General features: G+C 42.9%; 1 protein-coding gene across 1 annotated transcript; it reads right to left on the bottom strand.

Moving 5' to 3' along the window:
• Positions 1-501: 501 nt before the first annotated feature.
• Positions 502-15,605, bottom strand: hoxb9a (homeobox B9a). Its single transcript, XM_050068243.1, has 2 exons — positions 14,694-15,605; positions 502-4,235 (listed from the first exon to the last, which is right to left on the bottom strand). The coding sequence occupies exons 1-2, from the start codon at positions 15,304-15,306 to the stop codon at positions 4,000-4,002; spliced, it is 849 nt and encodes a 282-aa protein (XP_049924200.1). The 5' UTR covers positions 15,307-15,605; the 3' UTR covers positions 502-3,999.
• Positions 15,606-16,811: the final 1,206 nt, after the last annotated feature.

Raw genomic sequence — 16,811 nt, 5'->3', positions numbered from 1 at the left:
GAGACAAACACAGGAACCGCAGCGGCTTCACAAGCTCCTAATGGACGGATGACGACGCTCCTAATGAATGCACTCATCATCTGTGTGGGTGGGGGTGGGGGGTGTTTATGGGTTTATGACAGTCTTTTGGTGTTGCAGCCAAACAGACGCCCCTCTCCTTTAAGCTGCAGTGTACAACTGAAAGAGACACATATTTTAAACACATGCTGGCTCATCCGCCTGTTTCTCTCCCAGCCCCCCCTCACCTCTGTCTCTTTCACACAGACACCAGATTCAATCTGGAGAAGTACGAAAAGAAGAAACCGAAAGGAAAGCTGGGCTGCCCTCTCTGAACTTTCCCACTGCAGCCTAATTCACACCACAGAGCAGCAGAAGAGAAGACCTTCTTCTAACGGGAACTGTGGAGCGTAAATCACAGATTATCCCCCACCATTTCTCCCAGATAACCTTCTATTTAATCAGCAGTGAGAAGCAGCGATGCAATGACATGAAGCATGGTCGTACTGTAAAGTCTCTTCTTTAATAGGAATCCAGCATCAGCAGTGCCATCGCACAAAGAAGACAACAACACACAGAAGAGAGGAAAAACATACAAGGGACTGGAACATTTCACAGGGAGGAGAGGATCAGAGTGACTGGAGTTTGCCCGCTCGTTAATAATGTCTTTACTGTGGCCACATGGCTTAGATTTGCCTTACTTAAAAAAGCGGAGGGAAAATAAAATGACTTGTGGAGCGCTGTCCATATTTATCAGCAGCAAAAAAACACTCCAGAAACTTTGTTCCTCCAATCAGGGGAGTAAATACTGGAACAGGAAGTGGGACAAAGTCATAGTAAGGGCTAAAGTAACAGAGTCAATAATTAAAATCAAAAGCATTATTTATATAGATGCATTGCTTCATTTGAAGGTACTGTTCATTATTTATGAGAGGAGGAGGGGGTAGTGCAAAATGGGGGAGGCATGTCAAATACTTTTTAAGCCCTAGGGAGTTTTTTTTTTTTTTTGCTAAGGTCAGGGAGATACAACTTTAAATACCCTCTGAACCCCAATACCCACCGATGGGTATGAGAGGAATGTTGTCTTTAAAAATCACCAAAATCATATATTTTATTATAGCCAGAAATAAACATGATTCAGGGGTGTCAAGATTGAGAAAAAAACATCCAGCAACCCCCTCCTCTGATAAGTAGAGAACAGTCCCTAATCAACCCCCTTTCGCCCTCTCCGTCCCAATACTGAGGCAACATCAGCAACTTATTACTGTTCACCATGAAACAAACCGTAGACACAAAGAGCTCATCGGACTGACATCAGAACAGATCATTCAGACAGTCGGCACAACAACATGGAAAACCAACAGAATCTAAAGAACATGACGGACATGAAAGAAAGAAATCTATATTACAGTCAGATGCCATGTCCCAATAAGACAAAACAATATTCAGCATATTTAACTCATTCCAATAAGAAAGACGAGGTTACTCACTTATATACAATAAATTAGAAATATTTCCTATCGAGAAACTTCTATTTAGTTTGTTTAAATTTTTCAGTAAGCATTCCCCTCTGACAGATATAACACACAAAGAGCTAAACGACGAAATAACTTCTTCAAATGACGAGTGACTCGAGGCATGCGCAAACCATGTAAACATTTTTACTCGTGAATAGAGGATTTGATGCTTAACGAGGAATTGTCTCTGTTAAAGACTTTGCAAAAAAAAAAAAAAAAAGGCTGCTTGTAGACCCGTTCATTTCTGCGTGTGACCTACTGATAAAAAATAAACTGGAGGCGATTTCCACGCAAGTGTGTGTAAACCATATATATATGTGTTTGTTTTTTACAGTGGTGGTGCACAAGCAGCCTTTGTGCTCTGCAAGCCGTAACGTCCAACACCACACATACACACACACTCACTCACTCTTGCGCTCAGGCACGCACACACACATATACGACGTTGTAAAGCCAATGTGTTGTTTATGAGCCGTCCATAAAACTGCCATCGGACGCCATTTAACTACGCCGACACTTCAAATAACGCCATAGTCAGGCCGGCCTTCCGACACGGCCTCTTCATATTTTAACTTTCAGATCAATAAAATTCTGCATAATCTGAAATCTAACCGGATAATACCCCGAGCTAATAAATGTAGACACTATTGCTAAAGCATTTCGCGCGGGAATAAATCTTTAAGTGTTCTGTGATGCTTGTTTATTAACAGTAACTGTGTTATAGAACCTCTAGGAATGATATTTCCAGGAAAATAAAAACTGGAAAGGACTTTAAAAATTGTCAGTAGCGCGTCGGGGTATTTCCTTTTTCGTCAGTCCCAGGTTGCGTTTGGAAGCCGCCATTGCGCACACATCCGTATATTTCCTGTAATGAGAGAGAGAGACCCGCCTTGCATAGCAGATAATACACAATATAGCCTACTGTATGTATAAAAATAGAGCAGATTATTTCCTAAAATGCAATGCAAAAGCCACGTTGAGTAAAGATCGGTGGCCGAGGAGATAGAGATTGAGGATTTTTGACCAGTGCTTCATGCACACATGGGTTTTGTGCGTATTAGACTCTGAAATTAAGATTTTTACATCTTCACTGCAAATAGCTGATGAACTACAATTATTCGGAGCAGTGGGTTATTTGTACTGGCCAGTCAAATCAAGACGCGTTTGTGTTTGAGAGTGTGTGGTGGGAAGGCATGAAGGATCAGGATTTGAGAGGAAGTAACCAAAACTATCCAGGACATTTAATGTCTTAAGTCAGTTCAGGTCAGAGCAGCGGGTGATCAAACTTCGCCCGGATAAATCTGACTTTGAGTTACCCAAAACTGAGCCCTGATCCTAATTTAAATGAGGATGGCTATGATTAAAATATCTGGTGCTTTGTGCTGTGCCTCCTCTCAGATAAGCTCAAGTGAAGTACAGAGCAGGGGACGACTATCGATAGCCGATAAAGGCCTTAGATGAGCCGCCGCCGCCGCAGCGCATAAAGCATCCCGAGAGCAAGCTGAAGGTAGGGGATCCACGATATCGACAGCAGCCTAATCGGATTCCCGGTTGCTGAGTCGGGTTAACACACCGCCGGCACCCCATCATTTCCCACCCTTCACCTCCTCCCCCTCCGGTATCTGCTCATTACTTAGGCCGACAACCGGGAAACAAACGGCGGCTTGGTGCTTGTATCAACGCCGAGCATCAGTCGGTTTCTAATCAAATTCTGCCAGCAATGAGAGAAACACGGGGAAGAGGGGAGAATAAGAAAAAGAGGGATGAACACTGGTGTGTGTGTGTGTGTGTGTGTGTGTGTGTGTGTGTGTGTGTGTCACTCCGCTCCTCGTACTTATTAATGGCCATATGAAATCCTGGTTTCAGCACCTCCGCGCGCCTCTGGTGTCAGCGACGGAACAATAAATAACTAATAAAGGAAGAGTAGTGCTTGAGAAAAATACCCCCCACCCCCCCTCTGTTGTAGCATCACCAGGCGGTTTGCTGTTTTCTTCCCTTTCATAATGTAGTCTAATATTGAAGCCTAAATAGTAGCGTGATATAAAACTATGAAGACAAACATCCAGAGCTATCAGTTCATCAAACAGTCCAGTCCGCCAGGTCGAGGTGGGATTGCTGTTGGTCTGTGAGTTTTTTTTTCGACCCATCATCCTCCATGACTGCAAGCTCAAATGATTCCAGAGTTCAAAAGTTGCCTCCTGCTAACATCAGACGTGGCGTTCCCGAGCTTCTTAAGACTTCAGTGTTAACGTGGCGGCGTCCTCAGCGTCTGTTAGCGATCAATAAAGCCATCGATCAGATGTATAGGATGGTAGTGCCTGAAGGTTAAAACAAATTGGAAATAGCAGTGTGTGTGTGTGTGTGTTTGTGTGTGTGTTGCAGTTATTGGGAAGGCCATTTTGTGTTAAGGGGACTTTAAGTCGGATACATGGTGTAAGCGTGCGTCTGAATACGTGTGTGTGTGCGTGCGTGACTGAGAGTCCCGCTAGTCCTTGGGTTGGTCCTTGCTCTGTTTCTTCATTTTCATCCTCCGGTTCTGGAACCAGATCTTCACTTGCCGCTCCGTCAGGTTGAGCGCGCGCGCCACCTCATGCCGCCGGTCCCGCGTGAGGTACATGTTGAACAGGAACTCCTTCTCCAGCTCGAGCGTCTGATATTTGGTGTATGGGCATCGCTTCTTCCTGGAGGAGCGTGCGTGCAGCCAGTTGGCCGAGGGGTCATCTGGAGAAAGAGAATAGAAGGGAATGCAGTTAATGATAAAATAATAGAATAACTAATAGTAATAAATGCCTGTGTACTCTCCCCAGCCCTGTCTTACAGGAGTTTTAGAACATTACAAGTAAAAAGCAGCAAAACACTTCGTGCGTAAAAGTTGCAGAACCTTGTGCGTAAAAGCCTTGCTCGAGAACACCTGACTCTGCAATTGACACTTTGGTGCGTAAAGTAGGTTTATGGTGTCAACAGGGGCGCACATTTGACACAAGTAGATCCATGGCTGTTTTATTTGACACCACGTAAGCGGAAGACAGACGGCCTGCTCCATCCAACCAACAGCTTCCTCTGAAGAGGAGGAAAGCACGACGGACAAATATAAACAGCACCCTTCAATGCACATTTTTTAAAAGTAGAGCAAAAAAAAAGTAGCGTAACTAAGTTAATGAAACAGTGCAACCCCAACATAGCTCAATGGTGTGTTATTTTACTCTGTAAGAGAGTGATTCCGTGCGTTCTTCTAAATTTAAGCTGCTTGCGGATCAGTTTAAAAAAATGCACCAATTTAATTTACATTTACAGCAAAAACATTAAATGGCAATGATTAGAAATTAGCCAGTGAGTTAGCTGATACAGTCAGTGCCGCAGTTAATTACACACATATATGGTAATGACAGACAGGGAGATATCTGACGTGTTTCTGGAGGCCCCTGTTTGAAGGTGACCTTCAGCGGATAACTACAAGATGCTCTCATCGCGGAGGTAAAAAAAAAAAAACTAATGATAACAGGAGGCAGCACTGTGTGTGAGTCTAAATCACAGTTTGTGACAAAAAAACAGGAGCCGAAGTTTCCCTCTGCGCGATGACAGCAAACACACAAAAACACAGCAGGAATATGTTTTGCAGGCCTAATAATGTTTGCTTTTGTTTGCGTGACAATAATGATCATATTGTAGCTCAGCGCACTGTCACTGCGTCACTTCTGATTGCTCCTAAATTAATTAAAGGCAGGAAATTTATGGCCCTGATGGGAGGAGAGGACAAATCTTCCTTGTGTGCACCCTGACCTTCTCCTTTCATGAAGCTTAGAAAGGTTCGATACAGTTTTCATACAGCAGATTGTACTGAACCCGTTAGCACAGCATTTCATCAGAACTAAATATATACATCAACTAATAAAAAGCAGATTGTCTTTACATTAGTACATATTCTCTATAGTGTTGTGCACTCAACATCGGCGAAATTAAATGTGATAAAACAAAGGATTTTTGACGCTCAGCTCCATTTTGCCACATCAGAACAGCGACATGCTCCAACGCAATTGAGACTGTTGAAACCTGTGTTTGAGATGTAAATAACAACGCTGTAACCCATAATGCTCTTTGTGGATGTTCTTCATTTTCGGCCGAGAGAAAGTTATGAATTATTGCCTTGATGTTATTATTCTCTGCGTCTATTTCTTTCTTTCTTCCATATGTCTTGTTTGCCAGGCCACCCTGACTCCTCCACACCCCTCCAGGCCACCACACCCCTCTTTATAGCTTTCAGACCGATGTAATTAGCAGAGACTTCTTGTTTAGGACGCATGGGTCTGGTTTAGGGCTGAAAGCTATCTGCTCTTCCCCTCTGCAAAGCACCAAGGCATCTCAAATATGAGGCAGCTTGCTGGGACTCTCACGGCACAGAGGCTCGTAGAAAATACAACTCCACCATGACAATCACAACAACAACAAAAAATCTCTTTCTGATTTCATTCTTGACCCCATTTTGCACTGTTTTTATCTGCGAATATTAATATGTTTAAATAATTTTAGCAAAGTTTCTCACAATCCCAGAAGATAAACATTTCTGTTTTGAAAGAACTATTACTATCCCAAAACACACTAAGGAGCATTGTGAGAGGCTAGAGCTGGTTCTGGTTCAATTCCACTTTTACATCTTCTAAATAAAACCTTTAACCATGAGCAATCATTCCCTGTGGTTAGGTCAGGCTCTTCCTCCACTCAATCACAACAGTCAAACCAACCAACAGAGTCTTCCACTGTAGCTAGAGGCTGTAAAACCAAAAAGAAAATCAGTGCATACATAAAGCTTAAGATTTCTGTCCTCTTATAGGTGTAGCAATTTCTTTAAATGTTGTCTTAAAAGCTAAATAAAATGTGTTATAAAAGCTATTAGACCATCTGTGATGATGAACAGCATTGAGGGGCAACATGCAAAGCAGGAAGCAAGTACACACTGGCACTAATGTCTTTGATACTGCTGTTTCTTCATTGCATTTTATCAGTGACGCCATCTCAGTCTCCAGTGCAATTTCAAGTCTGGAGCACAAACCAAATGTGACTCAAAGAGGGGATTCCGCTCTGGATTTATTGTTAAAAAACTTGCTTTGTTTTGCGTCACTGGCTGTTTTTGTTATACTATAGCCTTCCAGAGGCGGTAATCAAACACAGCACACGTGCAGTCTGACCATCAGGCTGAATGTGGGAATGTAGATCCATCTAAATCAGTTTGGGCAACATTAGGGCCAAAAGGCTTCTCATTGTTGCTGCCAAACTGCAAAAAATATGAGATTTATCCTTACAGCCAGGAGCAGACCAGGTCTGCAGGGCTAGGGGTTATGAAGGAGATTTTATATTCTTAAGTAAAATGTAGCCTCAGTCCTCTGGCCTAAAATGGCAGAAGGGATGATCTTATCATTCACAAGTCATGGGGAAAGCCTGAGCTTTAGCGTTTTCCTTTTTTTTCCATCAGGCGAGGAGATTTAGAATATGTGTCTCTCCCCCTGAGGAGCCAGTCTTTTTCCTCACTTAAGTTGGGCGGAGGCTTCGTCTGTCAATTTCACTGGTGATATTTTACTGCTGTGACAATCCTTCTTGCTATAATGCCAGGGCAATTCATAGAACTGCATATGACATTCATAACAATGATTCTTTTAAGTCCCAGTTGTGAACAAAAGGCTGTTTTGTGTGGAACCATGAACAGTGTTAGCTTTATCACATCTATATTTAAATGGGTGACAAGCAACATCTTTAAAAGGAAAATTGTATGAAAAATTAGGAATAATAAGAAATATAAAGTTAATAAATAATTAAAAAATACTTGTGATTAATTAAAATTATGGGATCACTATGGGAAGTCAAATCTTTGACCTACAGATCATTTTTTCATGTTTTAAGTCTATTAAGAGAAGTTAGTCATACTGTTGAGATAGTAAGTGAAAAGTAAGTCACACCTCTCATCTTTTTGACTTTGGTCATAATTTGGAATGGAAAACTCATTAGACACATGCTTGTCTTGTTATGTCACATTTTTGACTTGGTATGATCCAAGTTTAGTTATTAAACACTTCAACCACTTCCTGGCAGGGCCTCCATAATTTCCTAACAGCAAAGACACACAAAAGAAATTGATACATCCACATCAGCAATCAGTACAACAAGGACAACAGATGGGGATAGAAATCTATGTCCTTAATTTCTATCATACATTTGACCAGCATCAGACCTGACGAATTCATAAAAGTATCAGCTTCCTCAATCATTCATGTCAGTCTATCACATGTCTTCCAAGTCCGATTGACCATGTGAACACATCATGATCACAACAAATACTGTTTTTATTGTGAAATTTCCAGATCTGATTCATCACCAAAATCTAATCAACTGATCAATGAGCAATCTGTTCACCAAGTCTGAACCAACACAGCAGTCTCATATGTCTCCTTGAATTCCACATACAATTTTCATTTTTCCTAACAGAGAGCTTGTCACAGACTGCAGACAAAAAGCCCCATTTGAAATAATCAAATAAGATCAATAAGGACATGAGCTTATTTCAATTTCCAAAAGATATGACTTTGTTATTTAAAATGTACAAAAACAAGCACAGTGTGTGGACTCAGTCACTGAGGTTTTCTTCATAAATGTGAACAAACCCAGGATAAAAGCCTTCCCTGCTCAAAACATTAGAGATAAAGACATGAAACCAATATGTTGTACTTATTAGCTAATGCTACAATATTGTACTAATGTATTGAGTTAAAGGGCCTTGACTTTCCATCAGGTATTTTTTGCAGGGTATGTGAACGTGAGAGTACAGGAATTCATTCATAAGCATTTTATAAGGTGTAATTTAGCAAATTAGAGTCTTGTTCAGAGCAAGATTGCAAAGCCAAGATGGCCGCCATTGATGTACATGGCATCATCATAGCCTCCTTGTATTATTCCCACCAGCCAAGTTAGTTAGCAGCCATCATCAGTAAATATGTCCTTAGTACCCTCTGGAATCAATTTCCTCCAACATGACCAGCATGTAGAGGATCGATTTCATCTCAGAGCAAAATAATGCCTGGTAAAGAGGTGAGGAGAGGGTGGAGGGTTGGGTGAGGGGGGTGTGCCACGCTTTTGTCACACTGTAAAGTGGGTGCTTTGCATTCTCCGGGTGTATAATCACCTCCAGGACCATCCATTACCCTCGGAGCTGTGCCGCTACCGTGGCTGTCACCCAGGATGACAAACCGGTTGAGTGGTGGGTGGGTGTGCAGCGGTGCAGGAGGGTGGTGCGTTGGGGTGCTGGTGGTGATGGGGGACGGTATAGAGTTTTTTTCTCCAAGGGGTGGGACAACAGTAAGGATGATGACAGATAGAAAGAAAGAATATGGGTGGGGGGATATGTGTGTGTAGCTCAACTTGAAGTTTTCTCTTTAGGCTACATCCATGTATCCGCTGAAGCAATGTATGGCTTGGATGTCACTTGGACAGGCACATGGATGAAAAGATTGATATTCCCGTAAAACTATGGCCCTGCAGCACGATGTGTTCAATTGTAGGCCAATGTGTGTCTTTGCCTATGTGTGTGTGTGTGTGTGTGTGTGTGTGTGTGTCCACCATGATAAATGCTGCTTGCATGGAAACAGTGACCGAAACGGCTATAGACTAATATCACATCCCGTCTCTTTCTCTCTCTCTCTTTCTCCCTCCCTTAGCAATTTCACCCTAATAGTTCCAGAAATTGACCTCTCATATATCCCAAAGGCACGTTATTACATTTCCAGAAGTCGTATTTTATTCCCCCACCCACCCCAACCCTTACACCCCGTCTCACCCAGCCACCAACAGCAACACGCCAATTAATGGGGTTGTTCACCCGGCGTTATAACTTAATAAACTTCGGGGGTAATAACTTTCTCGCACTGCCCCGCAGCAGCAGCAGCAGCACAAAGACTGAAGTGTAATCTTGTAGTTTATTCTGGATGGCCGCCCAGCACCAGTAACACAAAGAGAATCTGTAGCTGGGTGCTGGCTTTGACTGGATGTGATGTTTTGCACGGTAGGATTTCACTGATGTTATTCACACAGCGGCCATTTTGAATACCTGGGAAGGGAAACTCTGCCTGGATTTGTCCTGCTGTTATATGCCAAGATGCAGACACTAATCACGTCCCAGGTTCCCTTCTAAAAAATGCCGACCCATTCAATGAGAAAAATGTTTGTATTGTACATTTCTGCAAACCAAGGATACATTGCATTTATGCCTTATTTTGTGGCCACTACATTGAAATTTGAAGTTTCATGTGGTGAAGGTGTGGTTAGGTTTAGGCACGATAATCACTTGGTTATGGTTAGGAAAAGATCTTGTTTTGGCTTGAAACACCCAAATTTGGTTACTGCTGGAAAAGCAGCGATGCTAAGAAATGCAAGGATGTGTCGGTAAAAAACACCCAGGTTCGCTACTACAAACACTGTTGGTACGCTGCAAAGGGTCATCATAAAACAGCCTCTGTTGTTGGTATTAAACAGTGGTCTGCAGCTTTGCAGCTTAGGTGACATGCCATCCACCATTCCCCCCACCTCCCAGTGACAAAAGTCAGCTTATATCGAGACACTGATATGATACGTATGAAACATGTAAAGGTAACGTATTTGTAGTTTGCAGAAGCAAATAATGCAAACATTTTCATCAGGCAACTGAGCTAAAAGTGCGTCAGAAACGACTGGATTTGGAGACACACATCCACATCCTAGAATCATAGAATTCAGCCTTTGCAGTTTCCTCATCAAGTATTATAGGAAGCATTAGGCTATATATTTTTTTTTATCATGAATAAAAACTGCTTTCTGTTAGGAATCTTTGCTGTTTTGGCAACACATAAGAAGTATCAACTTAAGTGCCTTTACAACTTCTGAAACTCCAACCATCTGTCCTAAATCCCTTCTTGTAATCAATATCGACAAGGACTTCCAAGAATTCTGCCATCCTGTAACGTTTAGCTACTCATACAGTCAAAGTACTCCAAGGAATTTGGCCACTGTTGAATACTACATTGTCAGGCCGCTTATGTGAACATGTCCAGTGGACACAGGGTACAAAATATGACTGTGAGAGTGTGCCAATATATGACCCAAACAAGAAACATGATACATCTCAAATATTCAGTACACTAGAAGTTATTGTTTGCCATTCCATATCAATAACAAGAGTTGTTCTGTGTTTCTGTTCTTGATCTCAGTTTATACTGTCATGCTTTTAAATGACAGATATCTTAGTCACATGACTGACATCACAGTAAGTTTGTACTATGATATATGGTACTCAGATTATTACCTTGTAGACCCACTTTGTCCTCACAAAGCCAAGACCAAAGCCTTATTGAAACCATAAGTAAGTGTATCTAGCATACCCTAAAAGAATAGCTGGACATTTTTGTAAAAACTTCCATTTTCTTGCTGAGCACTAGATACCACAACATGCCACATATACGCATATGTTTTTGCAAGTATTAAACACACAATATATAACGTGTTAATTAGTGGTCTCTAGAGGTACTGGTAGGTAAATCTTGTAACTTTTGGACAGTAAGCCCAGCTGTTTCTTGTCCACTCTTTGTGCTAAACTCAGCTAAAAGGCTGCTGGTGGTGAGCTTCACATTTACTTATTCCCAGCAAGAAAATGAACAAGTGTACCACCCCAAATGTCCAACTGTACCTTTTAATTACAACAGAACAGCCACAAAAGTCAACCAGACAGCTATGACGGGATATTAATGAAAACTCTACAAAGATCACTTGTTTAGAGAAAATAATGGTGTCACTTGTAATATCAAAACAGCTAACTTTTCGGAAAAAGACTGGTTCTATTCTGCGGTTGCAACCCAAAATTAGGCTACCCACCCCAATGTAGCCAGCTGAAGTCAGCATTAGCAACAAAGCATAATGTGTTGATATTTCCAGTTAAATTCCCTTGAACATGACAATTCCTGCTTCCTAAGTTAGAAACCACTCACTTTATCAGTACAGCTAAGTTGGATAAAAGTAAGGATAGCTCTGTTTTGCCTTCATAGAAAAATACCCCACCAAAGCGTTTAAAATGGCTGCCATGTGAACAATAGAAACAGCCTTCACTTGCTGGTTGGAGCAGCTCCCACTACCTGCCACACTGACCCACTGCACATCAAAAAAAAACCAAACCACCAGAAAAACAACTCACTCAGTAACAGCTCAGAGAGAAACTTTCTCTAAGTGGGAAGACTCTCAGTCAGTTTTGACTGTTTGAACACTTGAATCCATTACAGAGGAGCCTGCTCTACCACCAAGCCATGGGACACACAGTGTTACTGGTGGAAAGTCTAATAACTCAGACTGGAGGCTGCTGGGCTCCTTCCAGCCCTTAACCAGCTCACTGCTCTGATGGATAGCATGCTCAGATGCTGTAATAGGGTGGCTGAGTGTGTGTGTGTGTGTGTGTGTGTGTGTGTGTGTGCATCAGTGTGTGTGAAAGACAGAAAAAGAAAGGGGCAGAGCTGTGTGTGCGTGTCTGTGTGTGTGTGTGTGTGTGTGTGTGTGTGTGTGTGTGTGCCAGTGTAGTAATAAAATATGTATATGTGAGTGTGTAGTATTTAGAATTTGTATGTCTTCCTCGGAAAAGGCCAATACGGGGGGGAAGGCCTCCCTTCTTCTCTCTCATGCACACGATCACACACACAACGCAAGTACTCCTATGAAACGTCCACTCACTCAGACGCATGGATCAGACATCTCTGGCAGAAACTAGATTTATCCGGCGGGATAAAAGGAGGGGAAACAGAGCTCGTTCACATCAGCCAGTTAAGAAATATATAAGAATTAAAATAATATAAAAAAACACGACTGAATGTCTTTCCAGGGAGCGTTTTTCTGTCCCACCCAAAATAAGTCACGTCGCTTTGGAAAGCTTCAAACTGAGCCAACGCCGTCAGCACATGATGGATTAAATGTTGTTGTTAGTGCGAATGATGATAGAAACACAGAACAAACCCGTGTTGTACTGGCCAAACCCTCCACGGCTTTATATCAAGATGATTGCGATTTCTTGACAGGTAAAATATTATTATTATTACAGAGCGAGCAGATGAATTAAACAGCAATTCACATGCGACTGTATGACCGGCAGCCCAGACTATAATAACATCAAAACAGTTGTGCCTGGCGGGAAATATTACCAATTATTGCTTTGAAGTCTAAAATATTAATATCAATAAATGACGTCGTGCACTTTTACAAGCGGTATCTAAACTTTGAAGGCTGCAATACGTTTATCCATTAATACATGAATCCAAAGTCTTTGAGTGTCATTTTGTTAAAATAGGCTGATAGCCCTAATAGTTAGAAATAATAAGAAACGCCACAGTTTTCCAGGTACAGTCTATTTTCTTTGCAAAACACATGAAGGGAAGTTTAGTTATTTTGTCTTCCACTCATGTTCACGCTCAACTACAGATTGAAACACCATCACAAACCGCTGTGGGATTCACGTGAATTTGTAGATTTATGCTGGAAGAACCCAGAGAGCTTGTCCTCACTGTCCCCCCTCATGTGAGCGGTGTTTTGAATCCCGTACAGCAGAGTTAGTCCACGCTGCTGGCTGAGTTATGAGGACTCTGCTCTATTTAGAACTAATCTAGCCTGCTCTTCGGCTCGTGTCAGTGATGGACAGATTGACTCCATTTGGGATTTTTTTGCAGGATTTTTAGAGGAAGACTGATAAACATTTGTTTAGGGGGGCGGAAACGATACTTTATCCTCTATAATGTTTACAACTCGCTGCCACAGAGGAGTGCCGATACATGGGGATATTAGAAGAGAAATATGACAATATAAGTCACACACATGTCGGGAAATGATGAAAATAGATGACTGCAGCATTAATGTCAAAGCAAAGCAGAAAACAGTGTCTGAATAGCTTCCTAGAATTGTATCTATGACATATTGATAATGCAGTGTGACTTTCTCAAATACTTAAACATATTAAAGATACTCCAGCGTGTCCAGTGACGCATCAGTAAAGCTCTGGAGCTCATGTTGCCATACTGGAGATCGGTACTAACCCTTGGTTAGAGCATACAAGTTCTACACAGTGGGAGCAGGAAGCCTGCAGGTCTACATACATATGTGTTTTCTCTATTTTTACAGTTAGGACTTGGGCTTGTTACAAGCTGACTGACATCAGGAGCTTTAAAACGTAATGGAGCGCAGACACAAGCCCATGTGCGCGCGCGCCCTTGTGTGAAACAACGGCAGAGAGACAGAAGAGAGCCCTACGACCTACAATGCACCTGCAGTAAAAGAAAAACAGACAAATCTAAAGCATCAGCCACTTTGTCCTTGTCAAACAGGACAGCAGTGCGCATGCCCTGAGTAATTACTAACGTTAAACAATGTAGAGGTTAGCCAAAGTCAGCAGCGTTCTCCAATTACTACCAGACTAATAGATCCGAGGAAGAAGAGCAGCAGATTGGGGGGAAGTAAAGTTTAAAAAACTGACTTAATGGTTTATGAGTTTTTTTCTCATCTTTGTATTTTGAATGTCTCCTCATTCAGAGCGTCTTAAATATTCAGAGGCACTCTATTCATCCTTTCGTACACAAGCAACTGTAATTAAAATATATATTCTTTTCAGCTCAAGCATGTAAAGCTATAAGGATACAAGTGTCCTTGATTGCTGAGAAACTCGAACTGACCATCCTAAGCACTTAAAGTTATTCTCAAACTGTCATATAGATGCAACAACAGCCATACCTTAATCTAATGCAATATCATCTTCAGTTTTTGTCAAGACTGTGTTAGGTGTTGATCCCACATGCTTTTAAGGGCGATTTTTGTTATTGTACAGTTTTATTTAGACTGCAAGTTGTTCATGTCATCTATGTTTAGCAGGTTATTTGAAGGATGTGCCACGTTTAAAAAAAAAACTACATTTCTATGTTGTTACATATATACTCCGTTACTGTGGTTACTCGGGGATGATACGGGCTAAATATCACAGTAAACTTAGAGAGCAGAAGGTGGGGGCACTTTGGCTCTCCGGCTCTTTGTTCTTGTTTTATGGCGGCATTAAAAGCATTTACAATCTCTCTCTCTCTCTCTCCCTCTCTCACTCTCCGCTCTCTCTCCTTCTCCCGCGCGCTATTTCCTGCTTTAATAACTTACTTTGATCCAGGCCGTCTTTGTCCTCACTCCCTTCACAAATGTCCTTATTTTCCTCGAACCCTGCTCCCGGGATAGCGGCCGGATGGTGGCTTAGCTCGCGCGCCGCCGTGGAAGCCGACTCCAAGATGTACGTGGTGGTCTCGTGCTGGTGCTGTCCGCCGATTTTGGGTGGGATTTCCCCGCCGAGATGGCCGAGCTGCGGCTCCAGTTTAACCTGCCCCGTCTGGCCCTGCCCCGGGACAGACTCGGAGCCGCGCGGCGCGCAGTCCAACCATGAGCGTAGGTACCGTGTGTCTGCGGCGGGCACGTGCTGGGCTGGGATGTAAGGGTGGTAGACAGTAGGGAGGCCACTGGCACCGTGGTGCGGACTGAACGGGCTCCATGACGATGAGAAGACCGGGGGCTTCGGTTGGAAGCTGCAGGATGGGTACGACTCAGGATGGGGATGCTCCGCGTGCGCCGCGCCGCCGGGCTGCCTTCCGCCAGCGGCTGCGGCGGAGCTCGAGCCGGAATACTGGACGCTGGGAAAGCGAGCCGGGGTTGAGAGTTCATCGCTCTCGTGACTTATGATGGAGTCCACGTAATAGTTGCTCAAAGTCCCAGAAATGGACATTCTCGGACATTATCTGCGAAACGCCGCGAGTTCACTAAATGGAGAACAAGAAGAGAGACATTAGGAGATTTTTCTGTTTCCCTCTCTCTTTCTCTTTCTCTCTTCTGTCTTTTGCTCGCTCGCCCCCTCCCTCTCTCTCTCTCTCTCTCTCTCTCTTTCTCTCTCTCTCTCTCTCTCTCTCTCCCTTCCTTCCAAACAACTTGCTCACTATGGCGAAACAAAGTGCTACAGCCTACAGCCTCGCACTGTGCACGGGGGTTTGTCGGGTCTGTGCGCGAGGCGCAAACTGATTGGCCGGACTTTTTCTTCGAGCCTGATAAAGCGTCAATGGAGCGTAAATCAATCTTGCACGCGGGCCTCTCTCTCTCTCTCTCTCTCTCTCTCTCTCTCTCTCTCTCTCTCGATCTCTCTCTCTCTCTCTTTAATAGATTGCACCCCATCTAAATAAATTGTCTTGTTTATATGCAATATGCAAAATGAACAGTCCGTCGGTATATCTAGTCTGTGTATCTATGGCTGCTGTCAAGCTGGAATTATATCAGACCATTAAATTATGCTCCGTCTGGGCAGTATGCATGAAATGCAGAGTGGAGACAATGGCTGACAAATAAGTGGCGCCATTATTTTTATTTATTTATTTATTTATTTATTTATTTATTTATTTATTTATTTATTTTTCACCTAATCAAAACAGACGCGCGTGCATTTCAGTGTGAAGCGCACGAGGAGCATTACCGACAGCCCATCCACATCTCTTGCTGAATTGTGCGCAAGCACTCACTTCAATCAATCTCAACATCAGGGAGTCTGCATTTAAAACACCATTAGTACAAGCGCCGATAGTCCCACACTTAAGGCCAGTCAACAGCAGATATTTTCTATCCAAGACAAGATAGATAGTAAAATTCACACCTAGGTGTGTTTAATTATTTACCCACTGTCTGAGTATACTTGGAAGGATTTTCTGTGAGCTGCGGAGCCGCCTGACACAGTTTTATTGGCAGATTAACAGTCATTTTTGTTAACGAGCGCCATTAAATCGGGCCCTGCGTGGTTATGCCCCTTGTCTTTACAGCGCAAACTACTTCAACTACTTTTTTGGGGTCCGTTTAATACCATAATAAAATCTTACATCAGGGCGGCTGCTTTGGTTTTATAGGGCTGATATATGGCCTGTGGTGGTGCGGACCGTAAACGCGACTGAAGCTGCTGCAGCCTTCCTCCCGGTCGGGTAAAGGGCGCTTCTCACTCAGCGGTCAGGCTGCCATGAGTAAACACAACTCGGGCAGGAGCTCGGTGGAGGTATGGGGGACTGAGACTGGACGCAGCTTTCTCCTGTGAGGGAATAGTAGGTCACCTGGCTCAGTTGCTCTGTGTTGGAGCTCCTGATGTTGTCCACTTGTGCTCAAAGCTTCTCAGTCAGCTGCATTTGAGGGATGAAATCCGTCATTGGGCTTTTAATGAGGAGACCGAGGAGCAGCAGCAGACTGGACTGGCAGTGAGTC

This window comes from Epinephelus moara, chromosome 18 (assembly GCF_006386435.1).
Source record: "Epinephelus moara isolate mb chromosome 18, YSFRI_EMoa_1.0, whole genome shotgun sequence".
Classification (NCBI taxonomy): domain Eukaryota; kingdom Metazoa; phylum Chordata; class Actinopteri; order Perciformes; family Serranidae; genus Epinephelus; species Epinephelus moara.
The sequence above is the reverse complement of the archived record's forward strand: the minus strand, read 5'-3'. Positions and strand labels throughout refer to the sequence as shown.

Coding starts and splice junctions, on each gene's coding strand:
- hoxb9a (XM_050068243.1), bottom strand. CDS start 15,306: ATGTCCATTTCTGGGACTTTGAGCAACTATTACGTGGACTCCATCATA. Junction 4,236..14,693: donor CAAAGACGGCCTGGATCAAA/GTAAGTTATTAA, acceptor CTCTTTCTCCAG/ATGACCCCTCGGCCAACTGG.